Source organism: Semicossyphus pulcher, unplaced genomic scaffold (genome assembly GCF_022749685.1).
Source record: "Semicossyphus pulcher isolate SPU_LCO1_2020_fin unplaced genomic scaffold, fSemPul1.0.p SCAF_3, whole genome shotgun sequence".
Taxonomy (NCBI): Eukaryota; Metazoa; Chordata; class Actinopteri; order Labriformes; family Labridae; genus Semicossyphus; species Semicossyphus pulcher.
Window position 1 is genome coordinate 13,049,684 of NW_027211704.1, and position 14,103 is coordinate 13,063,786.

Genomic DNA, 14,103 nt, shown 5'->3' on the forward strand with positions numbered 1-14,103 from the left:
TCTTCCAGGCCATTTACTGCAATCATCACTCTCTAATCAATCAAGCCTTTCATCATAGGACAACACAATTCTCTTCTTCTTCTGCCTCTGCCTGTGTCTCTCTTCATCTCCACTCAGCCGCCCACTCTCATACATAACTGTGGTATCCGTGTGACCTCTTTCTCGCTCTCCATACATGTGTTCATCTCAAACTTTGTAACGCGAACAAATAATATTTGTTCAGGACATAAGCTTCAGTGCTCCTCTCCCAATGCTACTAACAATTACAAAGACAGTAATAGTTAAACAGTAGCCACATTTAGCCTCTATTTCAGCCACATTTACAGCCCTAATGTCCCAATAGTTCTCCTGAGAGGTGGAACATGACCTTAAATGCTCGGGGCACAAGCCACAGTTGCAAGGGTTTGTTCACTTGACCAAGTTGGGCTCCTTTCACAATGCCTCTATTTGAGATAATTGGCCCTTCAGAGGAAATGAGTGAGAATCATTGTGGCGACTCTCAGCCCAGCCCTCGAAGCTACCGGCTCCATTAGCCACAGAATACATTAGTCTTATGAGGTCTGCCTTTGACAGATTCAAATTCAGATTCTGGTGAAAAACACTGAAACGAAGGGAGGCCTCATTTTGGCTTTTTATTTTATCTAACTCTTAACATGTCAGTTTTTTTTCTCTTTTTTTGTCTTTTGGAAATGTTGCCAACCTCTGAGTTTGTCTCTCTCTGAACAAAACAGACAGCAATGGACCATTATCCCAACAACATGCATTTTAGTATGTGTTAGCAGATGTTTTCCTACTGAGTTTTGAAGTCTCCCCCTCCCTGAATGTCATTAGCTGAGCTGAACCAATAGGAGAATATGGTTCAAGCAACAGGTAGCATTAAGCTAGGTGTTTTAGCTGCATGTGCTTTATATTTCATATTCACTAACCGTTGTATTTCACTCATATTTCCTGCTCTTCATTTCCCGAACTTCATATCTGTGCTTTATTTTGAAAGGTAGATGCAGACCTTCAAAAAGCAAAAGCAGATATAAGAATGATTTTTCTTCTGTCAGCGCTTCAACAACCAGAAACTCAAAAGGATCTCCAGAGCCGAAGCCAGAGTGGTAGGTTGGACTACAGCTATACGAGCCCTTTTTAAAGGCACAGCGCTTATTTCAAACACTGATAAGCATAGCCACACATTGTGTAATCACAAATAAACTGCATCTATATTCAATGTGAGCTTTTTTTTTCTTTTCCCTACTCCTTATGGCTGCGTAGAGACTGAGCGCTCGCAGCCTGCCGAGCACGTAATGGAACTCATAAACAGTGTTATCGCTGAATCCTGAGCCATGCGACGGACTTCCATCTGCTCGCTACTGGAAGGGAAAGAAGGGGGGGGATGTGTGGAGAGAAATTCCTAAACAGAATACAATTTAGCCGAGCCTCTTCCCAATCAAATGTATCTGATGGTGAGGGCGCCTCAGTAGAAACTCTATGCTCAGTACGATGCATCTGTAATGGATACTATGTGGATCCAGCCGCATTTGATCGGTTGATCAGATATGTCGTTACAGACTTCAACTTAAACTCCCATTTCTCTGTCGTCTCCTCTCCTGGCGCCTCCCCTCGCTCTCTCTCAGATGCCGCTCCGCTCCCAGCTTTGATCAGGCGTTTGGTTGCTGTGGTGACCCAACAGTTTGGTAATTTCAGCTTCTTGATTGCAGACCGCTGTAATTTGTATAAGTGGTGCTCTCCAAGGTAGAAATGTCCTTTTCTCCAATTTTTTTTCCTTCCTTTCTCTCAAACACCCCTGTGTCTTTTTTTCCACGTCTCACCCCTAATGTTTCTCCGCCGCTTCAAGAGAGAGACCTCTTGAAAACTCAGGCTGCTCTACACTCGAGTAGTGGGGGCATTCGCCGAAGTCTAAAATGACTCGGAATGGAAGAAGCACTGAAGTACAGGAGCAGTTAATGAGAAACTGAAAAAACTGAAGGCTTACTGACACACCTGAACTTTTATCCTTCTGTCAGTGGGAGTTTGTCCAACTGTGATGCAGCCAGCTTGCCAGGGGGGAGGGTTGAGAAAGCGGCCCCCATGTCTAAATCCCACTGATCGATCCTCCTGCCTCACAGGAGATGAGAATCAATAGTCAGAGAAATCCTGCGAGTTACGCTTCAGACCTTGATTTTCCCATTTCAACACATGGCCAAAACCCATGAAATGTTATTTTAAAGGCCTTGCTGGTCAGAGCGGGGTCATTACAAAAGAGGAGTTAAACTGAACTGATTGCAACCACTCAGGATAAAGTTTACTGTTTCATTATTTTCTTTTAATTGAGACATACCTTTTTTAATTTAAACATATACCTATATTGTCTGAGAGTTAAATGATTTGAAATCTTAGACAATACATCCCTTTTTTTTTTTTTTTTTTTTTTTACATTTTATGACTTTTAAATCATTTTGAAAAGCTACAACAGGAAGTGAGGGCAGAAAGATGGGAAATGACACAACAACAAGAGCAGTTGTTGCCAGTTTGAACAGCTACATTGTGGTTCTTTATACAACTTGGCCACTAGGGTACCCCGACAATAATGTTAATAGTCGATTAATTGTTTAATTAATTTCAGATGGAAAATGTAAGAAACTTCAATCGGGAATGAAAAAATGAAGCCAACAAGAAAGGTCCAGCAAGCAGTACCTCGAATGGCCACTTGAGGCTGGCTCCAATAGTGAGTCAATTCCCATAGACTCCCATGTTAAATTTATTACAGCCTCGTACAATGAACGCTTTTTGGTCTTCATAGTTGATTTCGCTATTCAGTACAACTACATGTATTTTTATGCAAATTGCCTAACTAAAGGCTTAACGTCATTGAAATTGGCCCATTAGTCGTGTTTGTGGGTTTGGTGCGTTTGGTGCATTTTGGAGAATTTTTGATTCATTTTTTGGACACAAAATATGGCTTTCAGTGCAAATAATTATTCTAGTAGACTGATCAAGAAGTCTGTACTCCAGTTATTTGGGTAAATGGAATGTATTGTACTTGTATAGAGCTTTTCACATTCACCCATTCACACACCAATGGCTATCCCACTGGGAGCAATTTGGGGCTCAGTTTCTTGCCCAAGGACACAAGGAGCTGGGGATCGTACTACCAAACTTCCTATTGAAAGACGACCGACCACTACTATCTCTGTGATATTGAATTGAAAATTTAAGGTTTTGACTGCTGGTCGAATAAAAAGAAATCATCTTAGTCATCTTAGGCTAAATTAAAAGTTATCTTAAATTGTGGTCTCATGTGGTCCCAATTAAAAAGGCTTTATATTTCAGGCGTCATCGTGCTCAAATCGTTGCAGTCATGTGATGTGTCTGAGCAGCCCGGTTATTATTGTGAGTGGTGACAGTTATGCTGCAGCAGAGGAGATATATACCTGCTCGGGGTTTAGTGTTTGCTTGCTGCATGCTGTCCCGGCTGTCCTTGGTGCCCGTCTGCCGATATCTTAAAGCAGACTCCCCTTTGTCATTTGAATGTTAGAATCATTGTGAGGGACAGCAAGGCATCTGATGGAAATGATTACAGGGTCGGAAATAACAGGTTTCCTTTGGTTGGCGCTGATTGTTGATTGGCCACTCTCGGTCGGCATGTAAAGAGGAGGTGGTGACTTTGCAGGACTCTATGGACTGGCGGTGGTAAAATGGCTGCAAAAAGCTCTATTCAGCCCTGCAGGAAAGATGGAACCTGGAGACATTTCACTCAGATAAGTGGAGCTCCAGTGTCATACCAAGGTGCAGTGTGATTGGACATGCAGGTCCAGGCTGAATACTGGATTGTTTGTGATTGGTCAGCCCAGCTCCGGATGCAGTAAAAATGTTGGACGTGGATAATTGCATTTCCTTTATCAAATCCCTCTGGAATCCAACGATAGCGTTAATATTGCCACGGCCTGTTTATCTTATTTGTCTTTATTTGGAGTTACAGCACCTCTTTCCTGCTTCCCCTCTGATGATCAGATTGGGGGCTTGTTTGGGAGGTGTTGGCATGCGTGTGTCATGTTGGATAGGCTTTTTATCTGGCACTGTGTCCATGCAGCGGGGTGATGCTATCAGCGTTAAAACCGGCTCCTCAATGGAGCCCTGTCAGCCAACAATGGAGAGCAGCATTACCCAGAGTGCAGCAGGACAAAGCTTTCTCTCCTTATCGCGGGGTTGGAATATTCACAGACTGATTTAACTGCTTTTACCAAGGGGAAGTGTCAAGCTCTGAAAGAAAGAGACAGCAAAGCAAGGGTGGGAGAGAGAAAGAGAGGGAAAACAGAGGGAGGGAAAGAGGGGGGGGGGGGGGGGGGAGGGTACTGTGACCTGGAGGTTGTTTACAAAGAGAGATTTAAAGAGCGGAATCATGGGGGGAAATTGGGGGCATGAAATGTAACCATGGCATGCGTTACCTTAATATTTCTAAATTATGTATTTTTAATTTTACAATAATCAAGACTTCTCTCTTCCTCGATTGTTCCCCCTCCTCTTCTCCTCCCTCGCGCCGTCCTCTATCTCTCGGGTTGCTGCCCATCTTGGCGAGAGTCTTTGAAGTGAGAGTGCAGTCAGAGGAGGCATGGCGCTCCGTGAGGAGAGGAGCAGGACATTGATGAGATGTGCATGGAGAATGTCATTCACTTTGCTGAATTTGCACTGTGTATTGGAGCTTTAATCTGGGGGCACATTTGTTTATTGGCATACAAATGAACATCTGCATGGAGCTATGCTTGGACGCCATGGTCTCAGCAGCTCCCTAATCGCTTAAAAGCCTGGAGATGCAGAGCATGCCAATGAGAGAGCGACGGAGAGAGAGAGAGAGAGGGAGGCAGCCGCGCCCAAAGGCCTCCGTCATGCACTCCTTTATCTGAGTTTTACTCTCGCCCAATGCTTCGCTCGCTCTCTTCTTTCTTCCAGGCTAGCAGTTTAATTTCCAGTTTGCTGGTTGACTCTTTATTGACTTGACATTATAAGGAGGCATTTTTGTGACCTTCAGTGGTTAAGACAACAGCCATATTTTTCCGAGCAGACACCTCAAACAGCATGTCTGCATTCATTTGGAAAGTGATGCGACAGAGCAACAAACGGCTCGTCTAGCATAGAGGCACATGGCAAATGGACTCTGAATATAGAAAACACGCAATGACTTTCACTTATACAAAGGAAAAGTGGTCGCTCCCAAGAACCAAGTGACAGAACTTAAAGAAGTTTAAAGAATTCAAATAATGCTCTATTCATTAAATTATTTGTTTGTGGGCCATATTACTTTTCTACATAACTTTTCTATATCTGCATTTCAAAAAGATTTTGAAATATTCTGAGAAAGATTTAAGGCTTTTGTCTCGTTCTTATTCTTGTTTCAATTCAACATTTTGGCAATATGAGTTTGTTTACCTGATCAATGATGATGAAGACCATAAAAAGGAACAACAGTAGATTCACAAATTCAGATCTGTTATAGATTAAGGGCCTGTGTCCACCAACAGCGTTTTTTGCACTGGCAGTGCCTGTTTTCAATACAAACCCAATGCAGTTCAGCGTCCTCAGCGCAAAAAAACACCCTCTGTGCCAGCTGTTTTTTTAAATTAATTCAACTTTTGGAACTCCGCTGCGCTCGTCAATATTAAAGATTCAAGATTTATTTCTCTGTAATTTTCTTGTGCACTTGCGTACAGAAAAAAACAAAATATCATTCCCCCAGCCCATGTCAGTACCACAAAAAGACAGCAATCAAGAATAACTAAGAACAAATAACATAAAAACATAAAATAACATTAAAAACATGATGGCGGAACAGGAGCCTCAGCACAGTATGTTAAAGTGCTTAGAAAGTGTAATTAGCCAGGTACATAGCAGCACAGTATGTGAAAGTGCTGGTGCAGTTCAGTCTAGTAGCAGCACAGTGTGTTTAAAGTGCTATAGAAAGTGCAGATTCAGAGTCGTCACAGTTGGTTATCAGTCTGTTCGGACAGCCTAAACAGGCCGTGGGAAGGATGATGAGGGTCCTTTATATATCACTTCTCCCTCACCGACCAGTCAAAATCAAGAAGGGGCGGGACTTATGTAATCAGCTTTGGCAACAACAATGGCGGAGGAGAAGCTAATCCTTTCGTTTTTTCGAGGCTACAATTTCCAGGTGTAGAGCTGCTGCTAACGCCAGGACACGATTCCTTTACATCGTTTTTATGTTTTCTTTGTAAAATTTCCGGGAATAAAAGCAAATAATAAACATACAGAGCAATTTAAAACAGACTACACGTCACTACTGAGGGAAGCTGGAGTGCTGAATTACAAGCACTCCAAGCGTCCTCAGTGCAAAAAAAACACCCTTTGCACCAGCTGTTTTTTGAAATTAGTTCAACTTTTGGAACACCGCTGCGCTCGTCAAGTGCACAATTTTCTTGTGCACTTGCGTACATCAAACAACAAAATATCGTTCCCCCAGCCCATGTCAGTACCACAAAAAGACAGCAATCAAGAATAACTAAGAACAAATAACATAAAAACATTAAATAACATTAAAAACATGATGGTGGAACAGGAGCCTCAGCACAATATGTTAAAGTGCTTAGAAAGTGTAATTAGCCAGGTACATAGCAGCACAGTATGTGAAAGTGCTGGTGCAGTTCAGTCTAGTAGCAGCACAGTGTGTTTAAAGTGCTATAGAAAGTGCAGATTCAGAGTCATCACAGTTGGTTATCAGTCTGTTCGGACAGCCTAAACAGGCCGTGGGAAGGATGATGAGGGTCCTTTATATATCACTTCTCCCTCACCGACCAGTCAAAATCAAGAAGGGGCGGGACTTATGTAATCAGCTTTGGCAACAACAATGGCGGAGGAGAAGCTAATCCTTTCGTTTTTTCGAGGCTACAATTTCCAGGTGTAGAGCTGCTGCTAACGCCAGGACACGATTCCTTTACATCGTTTTTATGTTTTCTTTGTAAAATTTCCGGGAATAAAAGCAAATAATAAACATACAGAGCAATTTAAAACAGACTACACGTCACTACTGAGGGAAGCTGGAGTGCTGAATTACAACTTTCGTAACCTAGCAATAGTGAGCGCCGATGAGAAGCGCTCTGACATTTAGGTCGTGGGCGCTGCCAACGCAACAATAAATGCAGCTAGTGGACACAGGCCCTAAGTTTCTACAATATGCACAAGGTTGCCTTCAAGTAGTTTCAGTGTTGTCTGAGTCAAATTTATGGTCATCTTAGAGGCTGTAGTTTGCCGTTCTGTTGAGTTGTATTTTCGGCTTCAACATTTATATAAATTAAGTTAAAGTCTAACCTCTCAGTAATGAACTCATCAGCATCACAAAGAGAGGCTCCAATATGACCATAAAGTTGAATGAATCAACCTTCACTTCTATAAAAGAGATTATAGCCTTTATCGGGGAAGGCCTTACTGCAGGACTGTTTATTAAACTGTATTACTTCTAGTTTATTGGACTCTGGAGAACAACAGAGTAAAAGGTTGTAATTCATCTCCAGGTCTGCCGCTATATCCTCCATTTAATTCTCAGCAAAGTTGAAGTAAAATTAAAAAGAAAAATTCAAATTTCAGTTAAAAAAAAAAAGCATCATGTGATCGCTCCCAGTGGAAGGTGTGAATCCAAAAGAGACCAAAGAAGATGAATCCATATTTTATTCACACACGCTGTGATTCAAGATCAAAGTGGTTAAAAGACTTTAAGATCTCTGACAAATTTCTACACGTCTATGATTAATTTACCGCCTGTGAAAAGCATATTTCATGTCCTCACCTCCTGACACGTGTTCAAACCTTTGGGCCGCAGAAACCAAAGGGAACGAGCTGAACAAATTTGTTCCTGATGGCTTTATGTGATTTCACTCAGACGTCTCTCCTTTCTGCATGAACGCCCTTGTGCATACTTTTCCTTTACATTTCCTTCTCCACATGAAATTGGATGTCAGTCATCTCTCACTTAACACACAGGAATTATAATGCACCTGTGTGTCGTGTGTGTGTGTGCGTGCGCGCGCGCCGCAGTCAAAGTGTGGTTTAGTCGTAGGAATCCTGGAGAGGTCTCACGAGCTAATACAGCCCAGTGTTTATCTAGTGCGAATGTGTTGAGTTTCACACCGTTTGACACCTGGAGATGGGATATAGGGATGCAGTGGAATTAGAGAGACAGAGGGGGAGATAGGGAGAGACAAGGGAGGAGATTGGAGTGGAGGAGATAAGAAGAGGAGTCAGAATTTATAGCTCCATAACAGCTTTGTATCAAACTTTACGTGAGCTGTTCTTCTCTGCAGCCAAGTCAAATTGTTTGGTTTTCACCTTCTTTAGTCTGGTTGCACACTGAGCGAGCTTGTGTGTGCGTGTGTGTATTATGGGCTGATGTGCTTGGGTTAATGAAGAGCAGTAAATGAAATCCTTTATTGTGTTTGATATAATGTCAGCTTCCATTAGGGAAGCTGGTGCTACGAATGATTGCTAGACTATCGAGGCCAGGAGAGGGGTGCCGTGAGTGTGTGTGCGTGCGTGCGTGAAAGACGTTGGTGTGTGTGTGTTTCTGCGTGCTTGTGTGCACACCCCAGGGCACGGCGGAGGCACAGAGTGCGTTCTGTAATTATAAAATCATTAGCAGGTGTCCAGAGGAGATATGAATATGACTGTAATCTGTCCCCACCCATGATGGAGCGCTTGTCACACACTCAAATGTCAACCTGTCTCAGGCAGCACGTTGAGGGAGCTCGGAGATTCAAATTCAAAAGATTCAGTCCCTGTGATCACACTCAGTCATCACATGTACCCCGACATATGACAGGCTTTGTGCGCCATACATTTTTCAATTGTTGCCCTATGCTTTCCCGGACAAATCACCTGTCAAGGTGCTCTTCACATACCTCAAAATGTAGTTTTTTAAAGGCTCCGTGCTTCTCTTGAAAGGATGATTTCAGGTTTAAATGTGTAAGCAAGGGGTGACATTAAAATAACATGCAGCACATACCAATGACAAGAAAACAAGCAGGCAGAAAACACCCCCTCTGCAGACTGACTGACAGGCGCGCAGACAAACAAAAGATAGGCAGCCATGTATCTGGTCGGACATAAAAACCAGCAGACATTGTAGCCCTGGCGAGGAGACAAAGTCACATTGTAATCTGGAGCAGAGGGGCGGTTTCTATAGCAACAGTAGGCATCTAACCTACGCGCCGCTGCTTTTGCTGAAATCTGAAATTGGCGAGAGGAGGCTGGTGTTGAGGATGGAGAGATTGGGAGAGATGAAGATAAGACGGGGCAGGGTGAGGGAGGAAGAGGAGGAGGAGGAGAGAGGAAGCAGATCAAGATAAGGGTGAGGAGAGGGGAGGAGGAGGAGACGAGCGGGGGAAGACTGATGTAAGGGATGGGGGCTGGAGATCATCACCTGACCTCAGTGTTTGTCTCCTGTTTGGAATTTGTTGGTCCACTCAGCATGATAGATTTAATTTACTGATAGCACTTTGTGTCAGTGGGACTTTCTCCCGCTTTGTGTGTGTGTGTGTGTGTGCGCGCGCTAGGCCTTGTACCTGCACTCACTCTCCGTATACATTCACAGTATATTAATATCTGAATGCATTTATATGCTGTATGTGTGTTTGTATTTGCACTATCAGGGTGCACAGGGCTCGAGCAGAGACAGTTGTGGGATAATTGCTGGCGCGTTGCTGTGTCAGATGTGTGGTTAATCCAGACCCCGAGCCCGCAGAGACCTGCGACCAGCCGCAGCAGATGGCCGAGCCACCCCGGGGGCCGCTCAGAGGGTCACGGCGGCCTCGGACTCGTCCACATGGAGCCACCTCCTCCGTGTGGTCGGTTTCGGAGTGTGCGGTTGGGGCCAGAGGTTGTCGCAGTCATGAGTAGGATCAAGTGCTCGTTTAGTGATGATTAGAGGTTTTAATGTCATCGTATTGCAAAACGGAACAGCTCGAGATGAGAAGGATCAGGTTCAGATGATTTAAGTCACTTGAAGCTGTATTTTAGTCCAGTAAAGATCAGTGCCTTCCTCCATCATATCCCACCAGCTCTAATTATTAGATTTCCTCAGATCAAATCCCAGATTGCCCCTCAATTCTATTCAATTTAATTTTCTGCATCAACTTCAAGTCTAGTCACAGCATTAATAAACATTTAATACATGTATAAAAAGCAGTAATGAATGTTTATTGATGTATTTGTAAACAACAATAACTGCATATGTGGGCATTAAATGTTTATACATCAACCTTTACTTATTATAGGTTGATGTATAAACAGTAAATGGATAATGACTGTATTTATAGCTCTTGTGGTCGCTCTGCCCTTCCGACCACTCACAGGGCCTTTACACCAGGCCTAGGACCCCTTACATGGGGGAACAATTTCCAAGGACCCCCTTATAATCATAACACAGATTTATCATATGCTTACTAACATTTGCACTCTTAGATGCCTTTGGAAGTATTTGTATTGTAAAACTTAACAACCTAAATACTTCAGACCTGTTTCATAGTGATGAACAGAAAAACATTTTAATTTGAATCATATTAATACCACTTATACACTTTAAAACAGACGGTCATTTTATTCAAACTGCTTGAGGACTCAACTTAAGTACCAAATAATTGATCTTCAAAGCTTTCAGAAAATTAACAGCAGCAAGACAGCTGCAGGAACGGTTCTTTACGACCTGAGTGAGTTGAGTGATTCATGACAGATTGACATGATGTGTCACAATCAGTCAGTTTCCATTGGTCCAAAGCTAACGTGGGTGGGAGTAATGGACACAATATGCTTGTTTCATTGGCGCAAATGATCCTCAGCTGTAGACATGTTTTTAATGATACAGCGCAATTTATTATGAATTAATTATAATTATTTCATGGATCACCAAGGCTATGGTTCACGGACCCCGCTTTGAGAACCACTACTTTACACTACATGTCAAATTCATCCTTTCACACACTGAAGGCAAAGGCTTCTATGCGAAGTGCCTCCAATCCGGAACTAGCTTCATGCATACACCGATGGCTACAACATGTCGACTGTAGCAGTCAGCTATCGAACCGCCAACCTTCCAATTTAGAGATAACCCATTCTACCACTGCGCCACATTGGCCCCTTACATATCATGAATGACAATATAGTAAAAAACCTTTTTTACCAACATAGAATAAGTCTTTAGAGAAGTTAGAATTAAAAAAATAATACAGACTAATAAAGACTTAAAATATGTACCTATACCTGCTGCAACTTCTACTACACATTAAAACCTGTTTAATACATGTTTATATTGCTTGTGAATGCTAATAAGTAGGACTTGAAGGCAGTTACACAAGCACCCATTATGTGCTGCTAATGCACTGATACAAAGGATTACTGTACATGTGCAGGTTGAGCAGGAGTAAGTGATATGTACAGGGTAAACAGTGAGGTAAACACAGCTGTCCGGCTGCACAAATAGACACAGTGCCCTGACAGATGGAGGACAAATAAAAGGAAGAACCAACATGAAAGTCTTAAAAAAGCTTTGGCACCAGAGGCCACCAGAACAGCTTCAGTGCTCCTTTGGATCTACTGCTCTGTGGATACTTGAACACTCGTCTTTCAAGGGATTTTTACTCATATTGTCATTTCATGATGGTGGGTCAGAGGGCCGTCTGCATTTATCACACGTGTGTCTGCTGATACGTCCAGGTTTTTCCTTTGATTTATCCTCCATCTATTTGTTATATTGTTAGCAATAATAAGAGAAGGGTACAAAATAACAGCGCGATGATAAAGTGCAAAAACAGAGCTGCAGTGTTGGACCTCTTCATAAACTCTCTACAATAATTTGTTTTTATTTCAAGTGTTTTATTTGTGCGAGAGCAGCTCCTGGAAGGTGTCCCTCGGGCGAGAGGAACCAAGCGTTTATTTACAGGAAGCGGTCCTGAATAATGAGTTGTAATGCCGCAGTAGTGAGAGTAAACTCTTTAGAAGCAAGGGACCAGTCTAAGCAGGACTGGGCTTCAGATCAATCCTGCTGGCAGACACAACAACACTGTTGCTCTGCCACGGTCTCTCTCTCTCTCTCTGTCTCTTTTCTCTCTCTGCAGAGGCACGGGCTATTTTTAGCCCAGGCAGCTCATTCCCCTCTGCACCCACCACCACCATCACCACCACCCATCTCACTCCTCTCAATTCATCCCTTCATATCGCCCCGACCTCAGCCTCCATCCTAACCCTTCAACTTAACCCAATGTACTCCCTGAACGAGCCGCTCTGATCCCTCCACTCAGCTCTTTTTCCTTCCGTCCTCACGCCTCATATCTCTGTCAGAGCTGGGGGAGGCAGAGGGGATGCTGGGTAAGTTTGAGGAGATGTGTCATGGGGGGTTACATTCCGCTCCTCCTTTATCTTGTCCGCGCTCATTACCCGAAGACACAAGCTGCGTTCAGGGTCGGTCCGACCCCATGTTTGATGTCAGTGTGAGTTTTGATCATACTGTGTTTCTTTGGTGGATTGTTAGGGACTGAGCTGATGACTGACTCTCTGATTAGCACTGGAGGCCGGCCAAGGCCCCGGTCGTGGTGTGTGGAGAGGCTCTCAGGCTGGAGGGAGCTAAAAGAGAGAGATGGGGGCTGACAGAGAGAGAGAATACTTGTGTGGATAGGTGTGTGTGTAAGTTAAACAAATGCAGAGACAGCAGGGGAGAGATGAGAACAGCGGAAGATGCAAGAGGCAAAAAGAAGTTGATGGAGTAAACGCTGTGTTAAGACTTCTTTTACTTTTACAGTAGACTCTCTTCTTCTGTCAGCCCCTCCCCCCCCATCAGACCATGACCACCGTGATCCTCCAGTGAGGCCGAAACAGTAACTGCGTTGCCCTTGAGAGCGCGTCCTCAGCCAGCCTCCTCGTGATGATGAGGCAGGCCCCCACGACCGCCGCTCGCTGCATGCGGCCCCCGCCCGCCCTCACGCCTGCCTCTGCGGGAGATAAGGACGCCTGGCGTAGAGGAGAAGAGGAGGGCAGGGAGGCCGGGAGAAAGCTGGGCGTGGGGTCTTTAACAAGACGCTGGCTGAGTCTTGGGATTCAGCTCATGACTGCTAACTTTAGTTGCTAATTAGAGCAAAATAGTGCGACACAATTGCATAAATTTCCATTCTTCTCCTTTTTCCTGTTTCTGTTTCTTTCCTCCTGTGAGAGCTCTTTTGCTAGACTGCAAACACAGCCAGCTGAGGTTGATAAGACTCCCAGAGAGACTAATATTTTGGGTTTATTCTTCTGTCACTGCAAAAACCACTTTACTCCATGTCATACCACAGCGCCGCACACGTACATTATTTAACAGCCCTCCACAACACATGAAAATGTTCCGACGGTGTTTTCAAACACGGGTTCGAACATGAGCCGCATGCATCACATCTTATTAACTAAAGCATTGTCCAGATGCATTACATCCTCCAATTTCTCTTACAGCTATCCGCTCGCCTTCTCATAACTGTCACTCCACATCACACTACTCCTCCTGTGTTCTGTGATGCTGATTATATTCTCATGCTGCACAGTGTGATGGAATATAACCATGACTCTCTCTAGCTTACCACCGCGAGGAGTCGGGGCTGATATAGACGCTGCTATATCTTCTCTCATCACCTGTCTTTTCACTTTTCTTTTCTGCACAGGAGAATGCCATTTCATACTACGATTCCAAAGCGGATTCAGACTATGTGAGTACAGTACGGACTGCTACACCCCTCCCCCGTCTGCCTGCCTCAACCCCCCCGAATCCTACCCACATCCCCTACCCAACCCCTGCCACCCTTTCCTGCAACTCCAACCCCTCCCTTCCCCTTCCCCTTTCCCCGGCCTCCTCGGTGTTGATGCTCCCCCCTCCGGTGGCGGACCCCTGGGCTGTCTGTATGTGTTAGTGAGGTGACACTGCTTTATGGTGAGTCGCTGTGACAGAGCAGGGGCAGGCCGACGTGCATGTGACAGTGACTTCAGCTGTCCTCCCCCAGTCTGCAGTTTCTCCCTCCCTACGACCCTTACTAACTGTGTCAACCGCGGATCTGAACTGCGGGGGTTGATAGACATCTGCAGCCATGAAGAAACAAC

At 44.2% G+C, this 14,103-nt stretch overlaps 1 protein-coding gene across 1 annotated transcript in view; it reads left to right on the forward strand.

Moving 5' to 3' along the window:
- The window catches only part of cacna2d2a (calcium channel, voltage-dependent, alpha 2/delta subunit 2a), a 170,699-nt gene that overhangs the window by 91,949 nt on the left and 64,647 nt on the right, over nucleotides 1-14,103 (forward strand). The window contains exon 5 of the mRNA XM_069678964.1: nucleotides 13,671-13,715. Within this exon, the coding sequence (XP_069535065.1) occupies nucleotides 13,671-13,715 (45 nt within the window). The remainder of the gene's footprint in view (nucleotides 1-13,670; nucleotides 13,716-14,103) is intronic.